This window comes from Ostrea edulis, chromosome 7, assembly GCF_947568905.1.
Source record: "Ostrea edulis chromosome 7, xbOstEdul1.1, whole genome shotgun sequence".
In the NCBI taxonomy this organism is placed as follows: domain Eukaryota; kingdom Metazoa; phylum Mollusca; class Bivalvia; order Ostreida; family Ostreidae; genus Ostrea; species Ostrea edulis.
In genome coordinates, this window is record NC_079170.1 from 61,221,456 (window position 1) to 61,236,053 (window position 14,598).

The 14,598-nt window shown below is 32.9% G+C and overlaps 1 protein-coding gene across 2 annotated transcripts; it reads right to left on the bottom strand.

The window, feature by feature from the left end:
- Nucleotides 1-204: 204 nt before the first annotated feature.
- On the bottom strand, nucleotides 205-14,501 carry LOC130048316 (PR domain zinc finger protein 14-like). 2 transcript variants are annotated; one of them, XM_056144907.1, is made up of 9 exons: nucleotides 14,098-14,501; nucleotides 13,474-13,751; nucleotides 7,658-7,780; nucleotides 7,345-7,505; nucleotides 5,345-5,612; nucleotides 5,022-5,154; nucleotides 4,700-4,826; nucleotides 2,321-2,431; nucleotides 205-1,926 (listed from the first exon to the last, which is right to left on the bottom strand). In XM_056144907.1, exons 1-9 carry the CDS (start codon nucleotides 14,163-14,165, stop codon nucleotides 1,765-1,767), a joined length of 1,431 nt encoding a protein of 476 aa, XP_056000882.1. In that variant the 5' UTR covers nucleotides 14,166-14,501; the 3' UTR covers nucleotides 205-1,764. The 2 variants fall into 2 exon arrangements, with proteins under 2 accessions (XP_056000882.1, XP_056000883.1); XM_056144908.1 differs by having other exon boundaries at nucleotides 7,658-7,777; nucleotides 14,098-14,500.
- Nucleotides 14,502-14,598: the final 97 nt, after the last annotated feature.

The following is a 14,598-nucleotide window of genomic DNA, read 5'->3' on the forward strand; positions in this document are numbered from 1 at the left end:
CTTTGTCTGTAGATACATCTTGGGTAGAAGGTGTGTCGCACATTAAAACCAGGTCACTGTGACTTTTCATTAAGAAGATATGGCCATATATGGCAAAAACTTGTCCGGCTCATAACTTGAAAACTATTAGACCTAGAATCACCAAAATTGGTCAACTAATGCATCTTAGGTAGAAGGTGTGTCGCATCCTACTTTAAGGTCACTGTGACATTTAATTAAGGTGATATAAAAAAAAAATTTAATGGGTACAATCTATACTGTTAACAATATGTGACGGGCGTATCATGTGCCGTGGCGGTGCACTTTATTTTAAATTGGTGTCCCCTGGATGAGGAGTCTAGGCCTGAGATGGATTTAGGATTATGTCGAATATATTTTAAGAACACATGTGAACATTGTGCTAAGATTCTCTAAATAACTGAACACCCAGTTAGCCAACAATTTACTTGGATGATTTTAGAATTAATTTCCCTTTGGTATATGATGGTCTATGGTGAATAAAATTTAAAGAATATATAATGATGCTCTTTTTTTTTTTTTTTTTTTTTTTTTTTTTTTTTTTTTTATAGATTTTCGTATAAATCTAAAGATATTTAGAGAAACTTTGCAAAATAAGTTGTGAAGCTGATAGTATTTCCATGTAAATGCAAAATCATGAGATTTTGATGGTTACCATCAAGAATTTATATTTGTCATCCATATCGAAAATATCTACATTGATATATTATTTTTCTACAAATAGAACTATGATATTACTATATAATAAAGCTGTCAAACTCATATGCATCCGAGCTCGTTTCCGAGCAAATTGGTCATCTCTATAAATAGCACAGACTTGGGGTATCCTCCGTTACCTACTTTTGAACCTTTTGGCGCCACCTTTCGGCGGATTCGGACCAAACAACAATACTTTTGGGAAGATCTTTTAGTACTTAATCCCTATCAAGTTTCATCTAAATCCTTAAGCGGTTCTGAAGAAAAAATTTTAAAAATGTGAAAATTACCCAACTCCTTTTTGTAGCATTTTTCTTAAATAATCTTTTTTTAAAAATCAATAACAAATTTATTTCGTAAAAATTCTTTCGCCGTCAAAACAATATCTGCATACAAAAGATTTAAATAAGTCCATCATGATCAAGAAAAAGAGAAAGAATGAATGAAATCACACTATTTTGCATCGAGTTATCTCCCTGTACTCACAATCCTAACCTTAATTCCCTTTGTATGGGTGAAGGACAACGCGCGCTGTTAAAATTATTATAGACTGATGGACCTGAAATTTGTCCCCTGTTTGTAACGACTCACACAGAGAATTAAAGTCCTCAGCTGATGTCTCTCTAGAATAGGAACCACGTGCTTATCTGTCTAAATATTATTTGTATATACTATATTTAGGTTTCATTCAAAGGGCTATTTTCAATGTACAAAATTTGTTTGATGAACTGTCAATTTTTCATCAGTAAAAAAAATAGTGAAACCACCATTGCAGACTTTGGCTTGTTTGACAAGGATAATTAGCATCTTTCATGACCAGGGCCTCTTAATACATGTATAAGTATGGATTTAAAGAAAGTGTTGGCATTTTCGAATTAAAAACGTACAGTAGTATATGCACACTTTCATTTTATTAAGGATGACTCACCCACTTTCATTAAATATACAAAGATTTAAAAAATCGTCAATGATAGTGAAAAGTCAAAATGAACACAAACACACAGGAATTCATAATCACAGAATCAAATTGTAAAGCACTCATTTCTTTGTCTAAGACATAGAATGAATATTCATGTGTAATTTAAGTTCGTAAGCATTTGAAACACATTTCCCACAGACTGAGCATGTGTACACTTTGTCTTTGGCGTGTGTTCTTCGAACATGACTGTCATGGGCTGCATGAGAAGCGAAGGCTTTTCCACAATGCCTGCACTGTAATGAAAGAAAAGAATAGTGATTGACATATGTGTAAAAATAAACAGTTTGGGCCTCAATTGTTAACCATGATTACAATACTGTTTTTTTCTCTCATAATTTTGAGATCAATTATTGCAAGATTACCAATTTTGAACACAAAATTCTCTTTCATTTTCAAGCATTCTGGTGATTTGTAAATATTTTCAGAAATGTTTCTATAAAAAGATAGCTTTTCTAAGATAGTAGAATGTTGTTGAATAATAATGATCATCTTTTGGGAGGAAATGTTTATGGATCTTGAATTTAATAAGGACATAACTACAACTGATACAATAATAACATATTAAGCTATCCATTTACTCTACATTTACTCTACATTTCTAATACAATTCTATAGACATATATGTACCTTAAAAGGTTTTTCTCCGGAATGCTGTCTGATATGGGTTCTGAGAATACTGGAAGCAGTGAAAGCCTTGTTGCAGTAAACACATTTATATGGCCTTTCTCCGCTGTGGACCTGTAAAAGGCATATCGGACTTAAATAGAATTGTCAATGGCAAAGGTCATTTTCATGGCTACGAGATCGAAGATGGGATGTACATTGTTTTAAATTAGTTTATCTTTCTATCGGTACATGTACTGTATGTCCCACTTTTTTATTACTTTGACGATCTGTAACTTTGACCTTGAGCATAACATTTGAATGTACTCAAAACAGACGATTACTTGGAAAACTGAAAGGTCGGGGACAAAAAGTTTGTGGTTGACAAAGGTCAAGGTCATTTCGGTGAAGTTTGCACAAATTGTTGATCGCCGTGGATTTTGTTGGACCCGTGTATTCTAGACCCATTTTTGAATTTGCATGTCATTGCAACTGTTGAGAAAATGAGACTATTCAAATCTGAACATAGTCTAGCTTTTAAAAAATAGTAATTTTTTCATCAACTAATACATCTAGACTTCTCTTAAAGGTCATGGTTGTTGGGTTTTTGTTTTTGTTTTTTTTAATTTATTTATTTATTTTGGTTTTGTTGTTGTTTTGTTTTGGGTTTTTTTGTTTGGTCAGTAAGACTATAAAAAAATATAGTAAAGGCAACAAAACAAATTATGTTACTATCAAAAATAAAAAACACTTTGAAATTATCATCACAAAAATACAGCAACACCTAGACTTTTCTTACAATTTTCCCCCATGTGGTACTATTTTCAGGATGAATGATATACCCGCATGATGAAAATATCTACACGTGCCTTACGAGAAATAATGGGAAGAAAAAATAAGCTGAAATTTCGAATTGGTCATTATATTATTTTCTGTCCAGCAGACACTTTGTATATCTAAATATTAGTTTCGAAGTTCATCCGGTACAAGGTCATAATGACCGTGAAATACAAGCAGGGGTCACAAGGTGCACGTACATGTATCCCTTAAAACCCAGTGTCCTTAGCAACAAAGGGAAGTTTACACAATTTATTGAGGAAGTTGTCTTACCAGCCATGATATCTGTATAAAAATTATATGATTCTTTAATTAAATTAGGAATTTAAAGTGGCGCTTAGCACGAGAGGAAAGACAAAACGGAAGAGATTATTAGAATGCGTTACCCTTCCTTGATTCCAGCTGTCTAAGATGAAACACTCATTGCGGTTGAAATGACATGCTATTTTGAACAATTTGAAACCTTTCTAAAAAAGTTTTGGTCAAATTAATTCATTTTATGCAAATCTTAATAAGGAATGAAATACGTCACGCGAGTGACAAAAAGCGGTAAATTAATAATAAATTTTAAATATACCAAAAATATTAATCTTTTCCTCCGATTGTCAGATTTTTCAGAAATCGTATTTTAACATTATTGTTAAAAAGCTAGAGCGGTACAAGAAAATATGAAAAATTAACATAAGCAGTATTTCCTTAAAGCTGTATGACCCGGTGTTCATGTCTTAATTTTGTACATAATTACTTTAAAGCAGATTAATTTCTTTATAAAGTTATCAACTTTCCCTTAATCACATGCTTGAAAACATCTGCATGTAAAAGAAAACAGTGCGAATATTATTTAAAAAGTAAATATAGTGGGTACATATATAAATCATCCCATAATAGACGTCTATAAATAGACCCACGCGCGTCAGGGGAATCCCAACATGATGTATTAACTCATACGCAACTGTCTAGTTTCAAGTCTGAAAGAGCGTAAAACAACGAATTACTAAGAGGTATTTGATATTTTTATTTCTATTAAACTTATGGTACGGTACTGTTATAACAAAATACACAGCTTTACACAGATAAGACCACTGATGATCTGAAAGTTTGAACTGGTCACGTGACTGTCACTTGAAATAGCAGAGTGACGCGGTTATTTGTAAACATCGATTTAAAATCAAATAATTTGGGTTAAAACAGGTGAAATAATTTATGATATGTCGTAAAGCCTCATAGCTACATACGTGTGTTGATTTAATAGCGTTTTTACGAGATGGAAAAAAATATTGTAATTCGGACCACACAGCTTTAAAATTTTGTTGCTTTTTCTGTATTTTCAAATTGTAAATTTATATTAGAATAAGAATTTATATAACCTTGACGCATGCATTCAAGGACTCTGTATCAATGTTTAAACTTAGTGTTAGTTAATTCGTGTTAGTTTTCAAATAATACAAACCCAGTGAACTGTGATTTAGATATTGCCCACTGATAAATTAATCGACCATTCAATCCAATTCAATCAATCCATAAAACAAAAGGGAAAAAATAGATTATGATAGAACATGTGCATACTCGCATGTGTTTGTTGAGACTTGAGGATTGACTAAAACTTTTGCCACACACTATACATTTGTGAGGTCTGTGTTTTTCGTGCACGTGCAGAATATGAATCCTTAATCTGTCCTTCTTTTCAAAAGATCTGAAATGGATACAAGAAAAGCACTATAAGAACTCAATCAAGAAACCCTTGCTAATCTATAGGGGGTTCGTATTTGTTATCATAAGTGATGCATATTCATTCAAAACAATTTAATCACTTCAGTACACTATTTGGAATATTCAGTTTCATTAATGTTTGCAACTAAGGTCAAATAAAAATGGCGTCGACCATTACCTGCTGCACAAATGACAGGGAAATTTGCGATCCCCTTGGTCCACACACCGTGTATATTTCAGATGTTTATCACGATAGTATTTATAGGCGAACACTTTACCACACCTCTCGCACTGGTAGCCTTCTCCTGACGCTAAAACATGATTTTAGAGTTAGCTATAGACGAAATTATATATACAAGTCCACCTTTCCACTGTTAAATACAACTTCACGAATAAAAGCATAGTTATGTAAAAATTGATGCAAGGCTCATGTTTGCTATATTGTTGTTCTTGATTAAACTTTATCACGATTTGCTTGTATTCTCTCTTATATCATCTTACATTCCGATTCCTCTTGCGCCCCACCATCCGCCATTTCTTTCAAGGACACGGGTACACCCATGAATTGAAGATAGCAGTCTCCATACCAAACGAGGAGCTCTGTGCCGTTCGGAATATCTTTGCAGGCCTCGTAGAAAATGTCGCCTTCAATCTGGATTGCTATCATATTTTGTTCTTGAGCATATCGAGCACAATTTATAAAGGACATCCATCCGCCCGCACTTCCGCGACCATCAATAAAATGACTGAGTTTGCCTTCTTGAAAAATCTGTAATGTATATTGATTTTTATTTCTTCAGTTATTTCATAATTGTGTTTGTATAGATCACTGCAGTATAGAGTGCTTTAAGATAAAGACAACAGGCGTAGATATCGTTTAGGATTTATATATTAACAACATTTAATAAAAACCTTATTATTGTGCAATATACATGGTATGTGAGGCTAATTTATTGTCGATTTCCAACGTTCACTTTCAAGCCCTTTAATGATCACACTATTTTGAGTACAAGTTCGGATAGTTGATGTCCAAATTCAGGCATGAATTTAAAACATTAGATTTCGTGCCTCCGACTTTTAATAAAACATTATAAATACAGCATGATTAATCAAGATTCAAGTATCCCCACACATGAAGAGATCAACATAGAGAAAGTGGGAGACAATTTAAGGAACACTATTTGCCGAGAGATTATTATCATCCTGAATTGTCAACACGTTCTTCTACCGTCGATTGCACGAATGTCTATTCATGTCTCTTTAACCACTTGAAAATTGGTAATCGGGCTCGTGATTACTTGAAGTCATACATTTTGTGTAAACATTCCGAACCCAATCCAAATACAGAGTTGTCATCTACACAATTCACGGATAAATGGTGTGTGTAGTATCGAATTATAATATTTATTTTGACGATTCTTTACTTGGTTACACTTAATTCAAGCTCTTGAGTCGTGTTTACAAAATGCGTTATTTAGAGCCGCGTGTGTTCTGTTTTTACAGACTATGGTAGAACTAACTTCAGACTTGCATTGTGATCGGTAAATACAAATACAGTTTGAGCAAATAGCTATCGAAAATAGCTAGTTCCCATCAAGCCCTTGTGCAATATAGACAAAAATGTCAACACAGCAGGTGTTGTAAGTTAAATGCGTTTAGTCTAGGTCTTTTACATTCTGAATAGGGCTCCCAGGAAGTTTGCCATGCCCCCAGAAAATGACCGAGGTATCATCTTTCCCGGTGTTGTAACAAACTCGTGATGCGGCTTATCTGGTCACGTACACATGTATGCAAGAATCGAGCGGCACTGCAGTAAGGGATACTCGTCCATTTAATCAAAATCCACTCAAGTTTGAAATTTTCGTAAGTTTTTATCTGGGGGAAAATGAACACATATAATATGGGGGGGGGGGGGGGGGATTATGATACATATATTGTTGTGGGTTCTTTATTTCAAAACGGGACTTATTTAGGTCTTCCTTAATTAAAATTAGTTTGTTTTGATCTTTGTTTGATTTTTTTTTTAATTTTATTTCTTTATTTTTGATATTATAGTGAATAGTATTGACGATATTCAAATTTTATATTTGGTCAATAATTATAGGTTATAGACTTTGTATGGGAAAATATGACGACCGAAGTTTTTGGCGCGTAGACGGACCGAGCTTGCGAGGTCCGTCCGCGACAAAAACGAGCTATAACCTTTTTATTATATACTTCAATTTGATTTAGAAACTAACAATAATTTTATTTTTAATAATTTCTTTATTGGTTTAACTGAGTAAAAGATGAAAAACACGAAAATTTTGAAAATTAACGGTGTAGTAATTCACTTATGTATTGATTGTGACGTAATATTTGCGAGCCGGAATGTTTCCGGGCATACATTGTATATCGTGTGATATATGCCCGCAAACTTTTAAAGAAAAAAGAAGAGATGAAATTTAAAGTATATAATAAAACATTTATATTTGTTCAATAAAACATATTGATATCCTTACTTCCCACATGAAAGAGTTGTCATCGTTCGTTTTAATCTCGCTCGTGTTCACGACTTTTCCTTTGAATGGACCAAAGCGGGTCCCCCGGCTCAGAACGGTTTTCGCACAGAAAACCCCGTAGTGGTGTACCCCAGCATGCGTCGTTTGAAATAATGTCAGGCCTGGAATAAAAATGAGATCCATAAAATATATTCTTTTTTTTTTTTAAATTCTCCGCCCTTCCTCTTGGAATCAAGGAGAAGAGATCTAATATTCCACTTATATTCTGAATGACTTCGCATTTACAAACAATTTTTGGATGCAAAATAAGTACCTTCCGGCATGCCTATTCCACTGGCATCGACAAATTTGGTAGGTGTCTGGAAGTTTATTTTTTCACTCGAAAGTTTCTTCTCAGATGAAACTCCCTCCCGTGATAAAATCTTATCAATACCTACTTCAAAACAGAAAAATAAGATAGAGAATTTTTTAAATTATTATTTTACTCTATATCATTTTATTCTAATTTGGTTTATTATTGTTTTTAATACAAAAATCAAAGTTAATTTTACTAAACTTCATATGAAATTTTTTTTTGCAAATTTAGTAAATAGATAGATGTATAAATAATCAAATGAATATTCAATCAATGTTAAAGTACATGCACATGTGAAAGTGAATTAATTTTCATGTCAACGAAACATAACCTTCCCCAAAATTAATTAGATTTTGTCTTACGTTAGATTGTTTAATTGCCACCTGTTGTTTAAACTTTAAAACATCATATATTTTGGTTGGGATGTTGAATTTGTAATTTTAAGAAAAGATTTATAGCTGAATCTAAATGTCTTAAAAATTGTATATTTAGATGTAATCCCATGTATTTTCTTTTCAGATCCCTTGCAAGGCTGATGAAGTAATTTCAACACTAGAACAGATGTTCCATGTAGATCTATTGGAAAGAGGAAAGTCCTTCTACAGTAACGCCGCGCCTACTAATTTATTTCATGTGTTTTGTAACATTTCGGTTAGTGTGTTAAACCACAGGCTGTTAAAAAAAAAAGAACAATCATCAGTTATCTGCAACCTAAAGACACTAAATGTACATTGAGTCATCAAATTTTTCACAGTCAGCTTGTCAGTTTATTTCTAATTTGTGGAGAGAGAGAGAGAGAGAGAGAGAGAGAGAGAGAGAGAGAGAGAGAGAGAGGGGGGGGGGCGCCTGTTAAATTCCTTCCTAATGATACGGTTTTCTGGGAGTTTATATATAAAGCCGTTCCTCTTGATACTTGCTAGGCCCTTATAATCAAGTTAACATTAAGTTACCAGGGGTTTTCTAGCGGTGAATGTCATTCGCATAAAATCCAATTTTTGTTTAAATGATGATTAAGGCTGATCTTCAGGGAGACAGTGTTCCTCAGATTGTCGGGATATTTGAACTTTTGGGAAGTTATGGAGTGATCTTACATATTAATAGGATATCGTAAATTAAATCTGGCCGCTCTTCAGAAGACTAGATAGAAAATGATCAAATTCGGCGAAGACGCGCATGTGCTAAATTTCGCCGCTTGCGCCCTCTTGAGTGTCCGCTTTTACATCTTTATGTGGACGAGTGTAAACACGCACGACATTGAAGATCGGAGTTAGGGCCATGAGGGAGACAAATTGATTCCTAATGAAATGTCGCGGGATTTCGTCGTGCGAATGTTGTCTGATTAGCAAACTCGTTTGATTTAATTCGATGTCATAACGAGGTCTTAGAAATTCCGTTATGCAAATCGCCTTATACAACTGTACTTGTACTAGTCTTATGTTCGTAATTCTAGTCAAATAAGATGCCTCGATGATACATTAAATTTATTTTCATGTTGTAGCAGTCAATTAAAAGGTTTTAACGTTTAAAGCTGTACATACGCCTTACTTCTTTTTTTTTTTTTTTTATACTCCTAACATAACAAGAACGAAAGAATTAAAGGATTTGTGTGAGTTTTTTGTTTGTATTTTTCAATTAATAAAACACATAATGCATGTAATCTACAGAACTTAAAATACATTCCTCACTAATCTATCTTTCAGGGGGTCGAAGTCTAATAAGAAAAAACATGCCAAATATTAATCTCACAATAGCAAGACGGCGCTAAAAGACGTAGAACTCAATACCCAATCTAAATATTGCTACGCTGAAAATGAAATCAAAACACCCTATTGAAAGACACGCGTCCTTTGGCAAAACATATTTGAGATTAAATTGAGAGTAGGTATAAAAGCTAGCTTACATCAACTGTTAATCTCCCCCGTTGTAAAAATACTGACTATTTTAATTGGAATGTGTTAAAATTGAGTTACGGGTCTAAATTTTTTATACTAGTGTTCAACACAGCATAGATCACTATTTTATCCAATCACAGCTTTTCGCGACCTCTGTCATAATCCAATCATAATTTTTAACCATTGATAATATTATTTTACGGAATTAACCTGTTGAAATAACAAAACGAATAAAACTCAGAGTGGTAAGTGAAAGGTAATAAACTTAAAGAAGATAATCCACGAAGTGATTCATTATTTCTTTGGAGTAGAAATCTTTAATAATCCGGCTTAGTTAAATTACAAGTTAATCGTATAACTACTTTTGACAATGTAGCAATGAGCACCACCTAATAGTAAACATGTACCATTGTTGGGGTATAACGCTTTGTCCCGGTATCGTATTGTCTGAATTTCCTATTGTCGTGTCTGCAATAATAACTTTAATTTCTAGTGTTCCTTAAAGTATTGGAGCTTAAGGTATTCACAATATTTTTTTCGCTTTTCCATTTTCATCGCTTATAGGGAGAATCAAAGAAAAAATTCTTGCACGTATATACCAGGGGGTATATACATTGTATGATACCAGTTTGGAATTCACTTTTATGAGATTATTGATTCAGAAACTGAATACTAATAGAAAAATTATTAACAGATGACTTGTTCACAAGCAGTCATTAGATTATATGCCAGATAATTTGATTTTAGGCATTGGAAAATAAAACCAAAATCATGAATTATATGACCAAAAAAAAAAGTTATAGGTTTTTAAAAAGTAAACATAAAGGACATGTTATTATTTGGCGGTATGGTGTAATTTCCTTACAAAATATAGAATTACAAAGGCAAATGTAAAATGATTTAGACTATAAAATTGATCTTCAAATCTTATGATTGCATCACTGTAGAACTAGAATTCAAATATTCCTAAGTTTCATACAGTATAATAAACTTTCACTTATGCTTCAAGGATATCTCTTAATCTAAGAATTTTTTTTTAGGCAGTGCTGAAATACTAAATCTTTAAATAATGTTTAATCTTGTATTTTGGAAGAAAAAACTGCATTCGATTCGTGTTTTTGTCTGTGAGAAAAAAGAAATATTCCCACGGAAACCTAACCTAGATTGAAGTGAAATTAGGATAAAGATATCAATGTTTTCTTTCCAAACATTTCTAATACACTATCGAAGCAGAACAGATGCCTATTTGTGGTATTAAACACATTGGCCTGCCGCAGGGAAGAGCACTATTGGTATTGTTCTTTTCAGCATCTTTTGAGATCGCGACTCTATTCCTTTTCTCACGAATGTTCGCTTATCTGTCAATATTTTGTCATATGTGATGATGAGAGTAAATACAGTTTTTAAATGTTATGTATCTATCTTGAATGGTGGCTTGATTATGTCTGAGCTCACCGCAGGGGTTCACGACAGGCGATAGGTACACACACTCAAGGCCTTAATCAACAATCCTTAGATCAGATTTGTTTGAAAGTACTTCTGCGTTGTTAAATATATTACATGTCCTTGAATATCGAGAAACGAACCGCAAATATGAAATATTAGCATTGAGCGTTGTTTTACATATCTGCTGAAATAGATATATATCTATTTCATATTAATACACTTAGGTTAAATAGTGGGTTTTTATCCAGTTCAAGGTTACTTTTAAAGGGGCATTAGCTGTGAAAGTGATGGCAACCATTTTTTTTTCAAAATCCCTCAATGGCATAGAAATATATATTAAGGTAACTCCATACTCGCAGTTTTATCTGATACATGTTTAAAATGTGTATTTATTTCCATTCATTAGAGTTAAAACTAACAAATTATCAAATAGAATATATAGGTCATCACACTTTTTAAGATGTGAGACATGCATAAACAGAATCATATATCACCATCAGAAAATTGCAATTTTCCTTAAACAGCGTTATTAAAATTCCATACAAACTGGTTATAACGATATAGTAGCATTCATAACAATTTCATGAAACTGTATTTTCACAAAAAGATATAAAATTTCTGTAAAAACTAAAGGAAATCATCGCATAATGGACTTGATAAAGAAATCAATAGAAACAGAGTTATTGCCCTTGGATTCAATATTTTGAAACTATCATTGATTATTCATCTATAACTTACACTTTTGAAATATTTTATTTTTAACAAGATTTTTTATAATAGCTATAGGAAAAGGCTCCAACAAAATTTATGTTCCTATCATGCATAAATCTAAATAAATCATTGATTTTGCAAAATCTGATGACATCACAGGTTAATGACTAATAAAATTATTTTGTATAAAAAGAAAAGAAACCTAATAAAACTACGCTAGATAAAAGAAGAATTATTGTTAATCACCAAAATCACATATTCATGTGCCTGTTTTGAGGGGGCAGTGTTTTAAATCATTAGGTACTGGTGTTGTTATTGAAATATATGAAATAGAGCAATTTCATTGAATCAGAATTTTGGTGACAAAATGACAGCTACTGGCCCTTTAAAAATTAGTAAATAAATACTCATGTAAATCAATCAAGTGATATCTCTAAAAATGATAATAAATCATAAAAATATATCTCAGATACCACGATTTCACCTGCATAAGATTAGTCATTATATATTTGTGTGATGATTTTAGAACAAAATTTCAAAAGCAAATCTGCCTTCACAATACTAGAAGACTGGTCTGTTCAGATTTTGAAACAATTGAAACTTAGAAAAATAAAGATATCATCATCCATTTCAAATATTGACAAATATCATTGCAAAGTGTCCGATGTGGTTAACTTAAACAACGACGAAAATTTGAAGAAAAGCAACATGTGTACAGTATTTAGCAGTTATTGATATAATTCAAATTTCATCCCTTAACAAATTGGTGCTGACAGCATCAGTCACAGAGTGCAGAAATTCACTAAATCTACAATATCCATAATGAATAATTTTTGGGGGAACATTTTCCCCAACTTTAAGAAAATGGTTAAATCAGTACTTATCGCTTTAAGATAGATGACCCATAAAACTCGCAATGAACATGTATACAAAATCTCTTTTGTACGTGTATACGATATGATATGTTGAAAATAATCCTTTCGATAATATTAGTATCTAATTATTAAAAACAATACGTTGCTATAATTTTATATCGTTTGAAGTGTATTTGTTTTGAGAGGGGGAGTTGCATTCGTTTTGAGCGGAGTGAGATTACTCATTTTGAGCGGAGTGAGCTTACGCGTTTTGACAGGGATGAGCTATACTGATTTTGAGCGGAGTGAGCTTACGCTTTTTGACCGGCAATGATAAATTACGATTCTGATCATTAACGTGAACTTGAATTTATAATGTTTAAAATAGGCCAAAAATATACGTCACAGTTGTTGTAATGTCATTCTCAATTCACAGAGAGTTGAACTGATTCATTTTCTGAACATAATATCATTTTCAAAGAATCTGCACCTCTCCGACTTTTTTCGTATTCTTTTTAATATTTTACATTTCACCAAATATCATCTTATTTTAGACAATGTAAATTCAAATATATTAAATTCAGATAAAAACTGTTACATATCTTTACCAATTTAAGAAAGTTTGATTCAGTAATATTAATTTCAAGATTACAACGAAAAATTCACAATGTATTTCTTTAAACTAAACAGCATAATAAAGGGTATAATTTTTTTAATCTTAAGAGATAAAATAAAAAATTATTATCTAAAGCAAATTTCAAGTAAAAGGATTTATAATATTTATTCCCGATGTTCCCGATTATGTTTTTAAAGTAGCATTTTGTTTTGAATGTTGTCCCTTTACCCTCTCTATTACGATTTGCATACTGACCGTGCGAGAGATCCCCGATTCGTAAGCAAGACAGGGCGTGTCCACTACACTTGTCATCCCGGGTCTTTGAATACCCGTAAAGCAAACTGTCCACTTCCGCCTGAGAAAAGTTGTACGTGGGAACTCCCATAGGGGGCGCCAAACGAACGTGATAGGGGGGAGCCATCATAGGGGAATTCGCTGACTGCGGGACTGGGGCATGGTGTTGCGGCGCGAGAAACATGGGGGCGGAGAAGGGAAACCCATGACCCCCAACCGTAAACCTCTCCACAGGAATTCTGAAAAAAGGAAGAAAACGATTTATTCATTTTTTAGTATCCATCAAAGCATCATAATTCTGTTACCTCGATTGAAGATTAAATAATTACCAAAAAAATACAAATATTTTCATATGCATTTTTTAACGTCATATGTGAGGGGAAATTAAAAATTATGTATTCAGTTCATTTTCAGTCCATTATAAAGCTATTCCAAATAAATCAATAAAGGGGAATCAATGCGCTATATGTTGAACATTTGTTTTTATTAGATAAATTCATTTCAATGCATTCATCAATAGAAGAAGAAAAAAGAAATGAAGAAAATGGTTATTAAGAGAAATATACACAATTTTATCATACTTACCCATGAAAATGTGCATTAGCAAATCTTTGCGCAAAAAATGGAAATATAGATTGCCTTATCTGATCCATGTATAAATGTTACAGGTCCGTTAGTAACCTCCGCAGTACAAATATGACAAATGTCTCGGGTTCGTAATTTTTTCTTCAAATAGACGGCTCTATGGGCCTGCGCAAATACCGAAAAAGACATTCCGAAATCGAAGATGTTTACATACATAATCTTGCTTCGGGTTCGGATTAAGTGGCAGTTAGATCAAATTAGGAGCTCATGAACATATTAAAAACAAATAGAGGGGCGGACTCAATGCTGACGCGCCTTTGTTCGACAACGCAGACTGTAACACAAAGGCATTAATGTTAACACGCCCCGATGGCACGATTGTTCCTCCGCACAATAGCATCCTACCGCTTCATTTGTAGGATAACTGTCATGATATTTAGATAAAACACACAGAAGAAAATAGTACACGCTATACATCGGTGTCTTGAAGTGTTTTCGTGC